This window comes from Salvelinus alpinus, chromosome 36 (assembly GCF_045679555.1).
Source record: "Salvelinus alpinus chromosome 36, SLU_Salpinus.1, whole genome shotgun sequence".
In the NCBI taxonomy this organism is placed as follows: Eukaryota; Metazoa; Chordata; class Actinopteri; order Salmoniformes; family Salmonidae; genus Salvelinus; species Salvelinus alpinus.
Window position 1 is genome coordinate 14,872,394 of NC_092121.1, and position 11,524 is coordinate 14,883,917.

The 11,524-nt window shown below is 41.0% G+C and overlaps 2 protein-coding genes across 6 annotated transcripts; one reads left to right on the forward strand and one right to left on the reverse strand.

The window, feature by feature from the left end:
- The first annotated feature begins 265 nt into the window (after positions 1-265).
- Positions 266-8,118, forward strand: LOC139565539 (glutaryl-CoA dehydrogenase, mitochondrial-like). Of its 4 annotated transcripts, none has more exons than XM_071385982.1 (12): positions 266-403; positions 997-1,116; positions 1,245-1,280; positions 1,404-1,544; positions 1,730-1,792; positions 2,941-3,111; positions 3,218-3,347; positions 4,766-4,982; positions 5,103-5,206; positions 5,359-5,484; positions 5,644-5,804; positions 6,086-8,118. In XM_071385982.1, exons 2-12 carry the CDS (start codon positions 1,014-1,016, stop codon positions 6,157-6,159), a joined length of 1,326 nt encoding a protein of 441 aa, XP_071242083.1. In that variant the 5' UTR covers positions 266-403; positions 997-1,013; the 3' UTR covers positions 6,160-8,118. The 4 variants fall into 4 exon arrangements, with proteins under 4 accessions (XP_071242083.1, XP_071242087.1, XP_071242085.1 ...); XM_071385984.1 differs by having other exon boundaries at positions 349-454; XM_071385985.1 differs by having other exon boundaries at positions 372-392.
- A 749-nt stretch (positions 8,119-8,867) lies between these two features.
- Positions 8,868-11,524, reverse strand: LOC139565540 (synaptonemal complex central element protein 2-like). 2 transcript variants are annotated; one of them, XM_071385987.1, is made up of 5 exons: positions 11,300-11,524; positions 9,946-10,032; positions 9,690-9,778; positions 9,395-9,611; positions 8,868-9,244 (listed from the first exon to the last, which is right to left on the reverse strand). In XM_071385987.1, exons 1-5 carry the CDS (start codon positions 11,408-11,410, stop codon positions 9,050-9,052), a joined length of 699 nt encoding a protein of 232 aa, XP_071242088.1. In that variant the 5' UTR covers positions 11,411-11,524; the 3' UTR covers positions 8,868-9,049. The 2 variants fall into 2 exon arrangements, with proteins under 2 accessions (XP_071242088.1, XP_071242089.1); XM_071385988.1 differs by lacking the exon at positions 11,300-11,524 and adding an exon at positions 10,350-11,278.

The following is an 11,524-nucleotide window of genomic DNA, read 5'->3' on the forward strand; positions in this document are numbered from 1 at the left end:
AACTCTCTCATAGCCACGCCTTGAATCTACACGCCCCCGCCAATAAACCAATCAGAGCTTAGTCAAAAACTACGCTACAGCATGGAGAGACACTAGAAAGCAGCCATAGGGAGTGGTGAAAAGAGAGAAAAAAACGAGCAATGCTTTTGCACAAAAAAAACATATATTTGAAGTTCATAGTAATTTTCTTCCCACTATCATTTACATTTGGTTCCAGACATATCCACATTTAGTATAAAATAAAATGTGGATCAAGGTCCATTTGCCACACTCAAAATGGCGACAGAACCTAACCATTCCTGACCTACTTTACGCAGGTGCCCGTGTTGACGTCCTCTACCTTGTCAATTTGGAAAGGACTACGGAGCCCTGGGTCACGGATCTCCAGCACGGTAAATTACAGGTCAGTCTATGTATTGAAGTTAGCCAACATATTTGGGACATTGATGAAACAGTAAGTTTGTGCTCGTGTCAAGTAAATAAACTCGATACTATGCTTTTACAGCTTGATACTAGAGCAAGACTGACTTTCAAGCTAGTCTAGCTAACGTAAACCTTCTAATAGTATTAATTGATCTGCCTGCAGCAGACATTTTAACCTCAACTAACGTGGCCAACACACGGTGAGGTGTGTTAATAGCTGCCAAGTTTCAGTTGCCTCCAGATCGACATTTATCTAACTAGTTACTGTATAAATAGTTGGGATAGCTACCTGCTAGTGCTAATGTTATCTTGTGTAACAACATGTCTGCCAACCAACACATCTCTCTTGCAACATTCCTGAAACTAATCACGACTCATTTCTCCTCTCAAACTATCCAATGCAGTTACGTGAGTTCAATTTGCTAGTTGCTTTCTCCACCTGCTCTCTCAAATTACATGATTGTTAAAAGTTATAACCTATTATGTCTTTGAAATGACAACTATTTGAGTTTGTTGCATTGTTTTATGGATTATTTTCTTCTAAAACGTTTTTCTCCTTGTTTTCTCTCATAGAAATCTAGCTACCCATCATGGCACTGAGAAGCGCTGTGTGCCGTCTGCTGGTCAACCCCCAGAGATGTGCCATCATTTCAGCATCAAGATCACAGGGATCAGCAGCGCCTGCACAAAAGGGTATAACATTACTCAATAATGACCTTGCCATCATGAGAACACAATGGTAGCAGTTTTACAAAGCCATTCTTACAATCATCATGCCTCTATTTGTCAGGGGTAGTACTCAATCTGTGTCCTTTCCACAGATGCAGAGAAAGCTAGTGAGAAGAAGGCTAAAGCACGTATGTCGATATCAACTCATTTCAGATCAATCATACATATATTGCCCTTCTATTATTTTTGGGGTCTGATGACTATTCAGTTGTGCTTCTCTGCTCTATGATCCTTCTCTACTGAACCACCAGCCAAGGTTCAGTTTAACTGGCGGGATGGCCTGGAGCTGGAGGGTCAGCTGACTGAAGACGAGATCATGATCCGAGACTCGTTCCGCGATTACTGTCAGGACAAACTCATGCCCCGCATTCTGATGGCCAACAGAAACGAAGGTGGGTCTGACTTTTGAGACACACCATCATTCAGGCAGGGCCCATTGAGCTATTCATGCCAATAACCTAGGAAGGAACCCTTTAAGGATCAGTTTTGCCCTTTAAGTTGGAATGTCAATATTATGAATTTCGTCAGTTTTGCAAACCATGTCAACATAACATGCTGCCTGTTTTGTCTTTCTTAGTGTTCCATCGAGACATTGTGTCAGAGATGGGGGAGCTGGGTGTCCTGGGCCCAACCATTAAAGGTGAGTCAATACCTTTGCGATCTGGAGGGTGGCCTTGCTGATATCATGGACAGTAATGGTTTGAGAACATTCCAAGATTTGAAATACATACACATTACCAGGTCAATCATTTTTTCTATATTTACAACTTAGGTCAGCTATGCTGGCCTATGGAGTCCCTTGGGAAACCCAACTACCGACCCTTCCAATTATGGGATTTATAAATAAATTATCTGGGCTCTCGAAAGGACTCATATCTATAATATATAAGCAACTTTTGGAAAGCTCATTCTGAGCTAGCTATTAAAACAGTTTGGTTCACAGATCTTGTTGAATCTGAACAACCCTTTAACTGGGAACAGAATATGGAGAGAAAAAAATTATCCCGTAATCCAAACCATCAATTTATACATTTTTAAGTTTGTTCACAGACTGTATTTAACACCAAGGAAATGTTTTATGATGAAATTGGCCCCAACTCCATATGCTGTGGGAGTGCCTTGCTTCTGGGGCAAAGGTACAAGTGTGATGTGCATGAATGTAAATATTCAATGTTTGATGATAGCTCCTTGAATCTCTCAATCAATCAGAGATGACTATTGGCTCTTAGATGGTAATCACCTCACTCTCTCCCAATTCGCCAGTGGATACAGTTACTGTTAGAAGTTATAACATTAGAATTATTGACAGCGAGAATGAATGGTGCTACTCAAGGAACAATTGAGGCTTGGAAAAATATACTTGACTCTGTAAACTGGTGAGCGGGATGGGAAGGGGTGGGAAACGTGGTTGGCTGTTTTTTTTATCACTTAAACTGTATTTCTTACAGTTTTCTTATTTTCATTTGAGTGACAGGCTACTGGTACATGTTTTATAAACTTATAATTTGAAATGGATAATGTACCTGTAAACTAACCGGGGATTATATAATTCTCTGAAAGCTTTCAACGAGGGATTTTGTTTTCTGTGAAATGGACTTTAACAAAATGTTAAAGGCTATTTGTTTTTCAGAATCAACTATATGTGTGATGCCAGAAGCATTTAAATATATATAATGTAAATTAGATAATTGGATGTAGATTCACTTAATTTCCTTTTAATGTAGGCCTACTGTTTGTTTGGAGGTTATTGCCTATGATGTGTTCTCTCACCCTCCACACTTTGACCAGGCTATGGCTGTGCTGGGACGAGTTATGTGGCCTACGGTTTGATCGCGAGGGAAGTGGAGAGGGTGGACAGCGGCTACCGCTCTGTCATGAGTGTGCAGTCCTCCTTGGTCATGCACCCTATCTACGCGTACGGTACCGAAGAGCAGAAGGAGAAGTGGCTGCCCAGGCTGGGTAAGGAGGAGGGGACATCCACATCCCTTAGGCCTCATCTTAAATGACGCACAATCCTGTTTATATCTGGGTGTATTTGTCCTGTAATGCGTCCTCTACCTCCCAGCTCGTGGAGAGATCCTGGGCTGTTTTGGGTTGACTGAGCCCAACCACGGCAGTGACCCCGGTGGCATGGAGACCCGGGCTAAGTTCAACCCCTCCAGCCGCACCTTCACTCTCACTGGCTCCAAGACCTGGTGAGTAGAACTGGGAGACTGTACTTCACTACATAGTAGTGACGGGGGAAGAAATCAATACAGTTACATGTCGCAATATTATTTTTGAAGATATATATATATATATATATATATATATAATTTTTTTTGTATTATTTTTTTTGCCAAATAGTGCTAGTTGTCTGTACCTGCACCAAAACTCTGGTATTTTTCATCTTATAGCTTGTTCTCCATCTTCTTTTTAAATAGTGAGCCAACATGTCATCAGCACTTATTGACTGATCAAAACAAATTTTCTCATGCTCTCTTGTCTCTCTGTAGCAGACAAATAGTGAGCGATATGTTTGGAACATAAAATCGCAGTATTGAATCACAATACATGAGAATTGCAATACATATCGTATCGGCACCTAAGTATCGTGCTAATAGCGTAGCGGGAGGTCCCTTGCAATTCCCAGCCCTACTACATAGTGAGGGAAACAGTTCATCACCCCATGAGCATGAGGACTTCAGGACTGACTGGACAGAGATGTGTGTAGCTGGATAGCAGGGATTAGGAGAACCTTGATGGTTTGATGTGATGTACTCAGGGTTTTGAGTTTGAGCCCATGCAAAGAACCTTGGAATTGCTTCCTATAAATAGCCAATGGATCATATAACAGAACAAACACCTACAGACCACAAACATTGATGAAAGCTACCTTTGTCTCAACACCTTGGAATGCATTCCTCTACTGATTGAAAAGGCTACCTATTCATGAAACATCAAGAATAGGCTACTTCCAAAATTTCTGAAGAATAGGAATATGTGCTTTCTATTATACAGAAATCGTCATTAGAGTTTTTGTATTCATTAGAGCATATTTATTTTTAAATGTAATGTATTTTTCAAATAATAAACCCAAGATCAAGTGGTTTAGCTCTTATCTAAATTGTAAACAACATTTCACTCTGTATACTAGTCCACAGGGTGGTGCTGTTCACAAATATATTCATGCTAGGTGCATGAATATTAGGTTCCCCTCAGTTCCCCTTTACTCTGGTTTCACAGAGTGTTATGATTCTGAACTGAGAGACGTCAGCGGTGACTGAACTGGACTTTGTGGTTGTATACTTAACCATTGAGTGCATTGGCCCTCACATTGCGTAAGCTTAAGACTGAATAAATACATATTAATTGGTAACCTGGGCCTGTAGTTCATGTTTTATATATTTGATGTAACACTGTTTCCTCTGGGGAAATGCAGCTTCAACTTCAACCAAATGCTTAGTTTGACATTGAGTACGTGGTTCTGCTCAATTCTACCATCACGTCTTGTGAAACTTATGCATAACTGTCCTCATATAGCCCTAGAAACCAGGCTCACTCTGTAGCATACTGATAATTTAGCTCCTCCCTAAATTACAATGCCTTCCCTCATCTCCTTCACCTTCGTCAGGATCACCAACTCCCCTGTGGCGGACATCGCTGTGGTCTGGGCCAAGTGTGACGATGGGAAGGTGCGTGGCTTCATCCTGGAGCGCGGTATGAAGGGCTTCACCACACCCAAGATCGAGGGCAAGTTTTCCCTGAGGGCGTCTGCCACTGGCATGATCATCATGGACGAGGTGGAGGTTCCTGAGGAGAACCTGCTGCCCAAAGTCTCTGGCCTGGGGGTGAGTAGAGGCTAGGATACCACTGTCATGTACTGTCTTTTATGTGGATGGCCAGACTTTCTTATAATGCTGTTTTAATCTTGTTGGTATAAATGTTTTGTCTGTTCTCTTTGGCTCTAGGGTCCCTTTGGTTGCCTGAACAATGCCCGGTATGGCATCGCCTGGGGTTCACTAGGTGCTGCAGAGTTCTGCTTCCACGCAGCTCGTCAGTACACACTAGACAGGTGAGGATTCTGCGGCTACTATTGGTATGAGATGTTGTTTTGGATGAGCAGGACCGAACAAAAGTCTGTAGCTCTTGAATCTTATTTTGTTTTCTCAGCTTTTCTGAGTGAACTTAAGATGTTCTGCTACTCGTGATATTTGTTAATCTCAGAATCCAGTTTGGAGTACCCCTGGCCAGAAACCAACTGATGCAGAAAAAGATGGCCGACATGTTGACAGAAATCACCATTGGCCTGCAGGCCTGTCTACAGCTGGGGAGACTCATCGACGCCAAAAAGTAAGAGGGAACTGGAAATGTGACATAATCGTCTTGTAGTGTGACACCACTTTTTAACAAAGAACTACACACCATAGGGGAAGTACAATTTCTGGTTGTTTCAGAGTGAATAGAACCTGAGGAGACTTATCTCATATGTCTTCTTCTCTCCTCCCTCAGGGCAGCCCCTGAGATGATCTCTATGCTAAAGAGGAACAGCTGTGGGAAGTCCTTGGACATCGCCCGGCAGGCCAGAGACATGCTGGGAGGAAACGGCATCTCTGACGAGTACCACATCATCCGCCATGTTATGAACCTGGAGGCCGTCAACACATACGAAGGTGAGGAGAAAGAAGGCCATAACCAGGTCTAAGAGGATATGGATGTGTCATTGCTATGGATGTGGAAGCAAAACTGTTTTATCATGATATTTCCTCACCAGTAGAGGTCAGTAATATGTCATTTAAAATAAATAAATAGGTCATATGGGAAAACCATTGCATTTTCCAAGAGTTTTTCCTCTTGAAACTATGTGTCTCTCCTTATATATTTGCTCAACTTCAGCATCAGCACTGTTTAACTGTTCCACATGGTTCCTTATATTGTTTTCTTTGTCTTCCAGGTACCCATGACATCCATGCCCTGATTCTGGGCAAAGCCATCACTGGACTGCAGTCTTTCACTGTTAATAACTAACTGCCTGCTGCTAGTGCTCAAACAGACCACTATCAGAAACCTCAAGTCAATGTGTTCCTTAAACAAAGGACAAGTAGTTCTACACTGCTTTGATGGCTTGTCTTCTACAGTAACGCTAATGTTTCCTTTCTCTTGAGTTTGTAGAATATGGGCTGGTTTTCTGGACAAAGATTAAGCTTGGTCCTGGACTAAAAAGCATGCTCAATGGAGAATTTAGATTGAAATAGCTTTTTAGAACAGGACTAGGCTTAGTCTATGTCCGGGAAACCAGTCCTAAATCTTTATTTTAATGCGAAAGACCAGGTCGGGTTTTAAAGGCAAGTCTATCAGTAAATCTCTAAGTCTAAGTAAGTCTCCCTGCCTGTGCCATTAAACCCCTACAACTCATCCAGAACGCCGCAGCCCGTCTGGTGTTCAACTTTCCCAAGTTCTCTCACGTCACCCCGCTCCTCCGCTCTCTCCACTGGCTTCCAGTTGAAGCTCGCATCCGCTACAAGACCATGGTGCTTGCCTACGGAGCTGTGAGGGGAACGGCACCTCCGTACCTTCAGGCTCTGATCAGGCCCTACACCCAAACAAGGGCACTGCGTTCATCCACCTCTGGCCTGCTCGCCTCCCTACCTCTGAGGAAGTACAGTTCCCGCTCAGCCCAGTCAAAACTGTTCGCTGCTCTGGCACCCCAATGGTGGAACAAACTCCCTCACGACGCCAGGTCAGCGGAGTCAATCACCACCTTCCGGAGACACCTGAAACCCCACCTCTTTAAGGAATACCTAGGATAGGATAAAGTAATCCTTCTAACCCCCCCCCCCCCCTTAAAAGAGTTAGATGCACTATTGTAAAGTGGTTGTTCCACTGGATATCATAAGGTGAATGCACCAATTTGTAAGTCGCTCTGGATAAGAGCGTCTGCTAAATGACTTAAATGTAAAATGTATCATCGATCTCATGGACAATTCACGAGTGTAATTATTTCAATTTGAAAAACAAAGCTATTTTTCTACTCTCATAAAACCCTAGTACTTAATGGTTAGTTTGGACAATTTCTGACTACAATGTTTTTGTAATAGTTTCTATACGGTGGAAGGTAAGATGGTTCAGAATGAATCGCTTATTTCCTCACAACATTTGTAGTAAAAGGTTGTTGGACAAACATTTTAAAATGAGGTCAAGATCCATACGTATGTCCTGAGTATTTAGAACTGTGATGGTACTAATGACCAGTTATTGGTAATTGAATGCAAAATAAATGATACTGCATTTACTGTTAGTTTTAAAAAAAATAAGTTAAATCAATTGAAGTTAAATTAAAACAGTTTAAATAATCATGCCATTGCTTTTTTGTAATTGAATAGTTGTATTTGTGACTTACCATTTAGGCAGATCAGAGAGATTTGTATTTTGGGGTACAGGACAATGAATGCTGTTTGCACTTTATTAAGTTTGCTCCTCAGAACTCAACAGATCTAAATGTTATGCATGGTTTGAATTGCAATTTCAAAGGTTAATTCAAGCTTTTCACAAAACTCTTATTGCAGTACTTTAATGGCCATTGCAATTTCCTTTTGCTGGCAAAGTAATAGCGTTGTAGTAATGCTCACTATCTAATGCTAAATTAGTCTCTTGTTTATAAATGAATTGTCATCAACAGGTGGTCCATTTAATCCAGAATGGTTGGGGGATTTTTGGATTACTCATCCTTCATTTCGTGGTAGTGTTTTGAATGTTCCTATTTTAAGTAACATGGAGTGTTTTATAAAGTTAATCAAAAAAGATGGGGGGGGGGGTTATTCCATGAAAAGTGTATTTTTTATCCCTTTGATATAGAAATTGTGCACCACTATTGAATTTTAAAAGCCTGTTACATTAAATGAAGTGCCCTTTAATATAGATCACATGGAGTATTCAAAAAATCAGATTTCTATTATGAATAAAGACTCGCTAAATTGCCTAAATTCAGTACTTTGACATGCCTCTCTGTGCACTCAGTGACTTCTGGAAGATTTTAATGCACTTAACCTCAAAAGTTTTCACCATCATTGTGAAGCTGTAATTAGATTGTTGCTTTGACAAGGTAATTTGCAAATATTTATTTTATGTGATTAATTTATCTGTACATTTTAAGGTCAACACTTATGTGAACTGAACTCGTTTTCTCAATTTTTTCTAAACATTGAACATCTAATTGTCAAATCAGTGTATAAGCAGGGTCTACTCTTTGACAATTTTCTGGTGGAAAACTGAGTGGATCGAGCATAACACGTCAACCCTGTTACCCATGGATAGACAGGCTAGAAATGTTTTAATTTAATTTGTTGGGTGAAACTTGCATTCAATTGCCACTCTGCACACAAGCTTCCATTCCCCCTGTCACAAGGGAATTTATGGCAGCTTTAAGAAGTCATCAACCCTGTTACTTTATTTGGCACTTAATATGCTCTTACTATAGTAATTATTTTTATTTCATGTCTTGATAGAAAAACTTTTTTTAATGAAGTTCTCTGCTCTTTATGACAGCATGTAACTTTTTTTTTTTTTTTTTACCAAGTTACACTCCTCCAAAGGCACTGAATTGGTGGACTGACCCATAGGCATGAATGTTTTGGATTCTAAACTGGGCACAAGCATATATTCTTGCCCATTAAATATGATGTTCTATAATGCTATTTGGTCATAGGTATGAACAAAAATATCCACACTAGTTATGTAATAAATAATTTATTAAACAAAAGCTTCTTCCAACACCTGCTCAGTTTACAACCACTGTTTTATGTCCTATTAGACATATACCACAGTCAAACAAACACAAGGCATTGCTTTAATTATTCTAGACCTCCCAGAAGTCGGGATGCTGTAAGGCAGTTAAAATAAATGAATGGCTGGGTAGATGTCAGTTCTCAGCCGTCTGCTGCAGGCTGTTGTTGATGGCTGATAAGGTCCGACTGGCTCCCTGCAGCTCCATACTGAGCTGACTGCTCCTCTCCAGCACCTCAGACAGCTCCTGTAAATTGGCCTCCATCCCACGGCCATGCTCCTCATAGCTGCTGAACATCTGCTCCTTCACCTGCTGGCACACCTCACTCACCTGGGGAGGAACCCACACGCGCATATACACACTAGTCACAGTCACACTCCACATAAACATTAAACTAGACTTGTAATCTCAATGCATTCTTTTTTTAACTACGAAAAAATATGACCATGTACTTTTTACTCAACAGTAGGACAGTGATACCTTATTCATTAACTTGTTCTCAAAGGTGGTCATGATTTCCTGGTCCATGGCTCGGCTCTGGTTTATTCTCTCTATCAGATCCTGGGCCTTCTTCCCTATCTCCTCTATCGTTGAACTGAGAGCAGTCGTAGTCTCCTCACCTGGGAGCTCGCTGGAAGTACTATTGTGTACGTTACGTCTATTGGAGATGTTTGAAATGTCGATGCCGGAGTCCTCACTTCCATAAAAAAAATAAAAAAAGTTAAATACTTAACAGAACACAATGAATAATGCTTTAAACCCAGTAACTCCATACCTTTGCTGTCGATGGCTTTCGTCCAGTGTCACAAACGGAAATGTCTCATCAGGGATGTCCTGGTCTGGCCCATGTCCTTGTTCAGGGTCCTAAGGATACAGGGACAAATGTCAATCAAACCATAACATTTTCTGATCTGTCCAGTATACATTGAAAAAGTGTACAGTTGTCAAAAATAAGTAGCAAAGGATTCACAGGTGCAAGATATCAGTCATTCAGAGTTGAGCTGGACAGTCTCATATTTTCCTTAATTTACCTTGGGTGATGAGGGATGATGATGACCAGGTTTTGGTGTAGACTGAAAGGTAGGGGCTGGCTTTCCAAAGAAGAGCTGGGACATTTTCTATGAGCAAAATGTTGCATAGGAAAAATAAATGCAACCGATATGGAAGTTAGCTAATTCTGTAACAACTCAACCAAAACCACTTTCTCTAACCTTCTCTGACTCAGCTACTTTAACGTTAATAGTTACATTGGGCTATGCTGGCCAGCTAGCCTAGCTAGGCATAAAGCTAACCCCTCAGTCTGATCTGATCATGACAACACCAAATAGGTATCCAGTCTCGAGTTTTGTCAAGGGTAAATGGTGGCAACCAAAATATTAGGAATATTTAGCGAAACTCCATTGGAAACAACAAAATACTGTTGCTGGCTACTTACCCCCTAAAATAATATTATTCAGTTGCACTGTGTCATAAAAGTTTTCGTCAGAAATGTCTGGCCACCTCGAAAATTGCGCGCGAAAACGGGTTCTGGAGGACACGTGCTGTGAACTGGTCGGTTGTTCAATTAGTGTCAACGTCGACTCCGAACAATACTGCATCATGCACCGACACGCATTCTGAATGATTGAATGCATATTATTTTTTTAAATGATCAAAGATACACATTTTATCATCAAACATATGACATATTCAAATGAATTGTTAACTGTGAGGCTGGAGTCCGGTCAAGACAGTGGGAGAAAAACATTTAGATAGAGCACCAGAGATCGGGTATTTTCAGAATGAACTTTGTGTGATCAAACAAACTTTAAAGTACATCCATCTGAGCTCAGCCATTGTGAAAAGTTTTTGATATCTGAGATTAGGCCTACTGAGGTAATGCCAGTGGGATTTAAACAGAAGTGATCAGCAAACTGAAAAACAAGACAGAAAAAGAGAGGAGACAGGAAGAAGTTAAAACAAAGTCAAACTAAGGGCTGAATTTCATGTAAGGCAGTTCCTAGGATAGACAAACACCTAGCATCAGAAGGGTGAACAGGAAGATGCAGAGGAGATGTGTGACAGACAGATAAAGCTATAGGGTTAATATAACTATCATGCTGCACATGTGCAGTAGCTTAATCTGTTTTGGCGACTTTGACGCAGTGTGGGAAAGGTGTTGTATTGCAATAATTCCATAGCAAACACTGGAAAAGGGGTATTTGGATGGGTCATCTACACAGTGATTTGTCCTGGCAGGGGCTCAACGATAATTTAACCCATGCAGTGTCCTTTCAGTTCCATTCTGAGTAAAGCAGATTCAATCCGGACCATGGAAGATCCGTGTTATAGCGCGCTTGACATTTAAAGGTAATTTCCAGTTGAGCCGAAATATGCAGCGTTTACCTTGAATGTAGTCTCCGCGAACGCAGAAAGATTTTCTTTAAAAGGTGCATAGCCGAAAGGGGCGATCAGATTGAATCTCGGCCTGACATCCTGAATATCCCAAAATACCATAGCCTACTAGGTGTGTCTGATGTGCAATCTCTTTCATTTATTTAGAGGCTTCCATGTGAAAGAAGTGATTCGCAAACTGGAATTCCACCCCTAACATCTCTCAAGGGGGGGCTA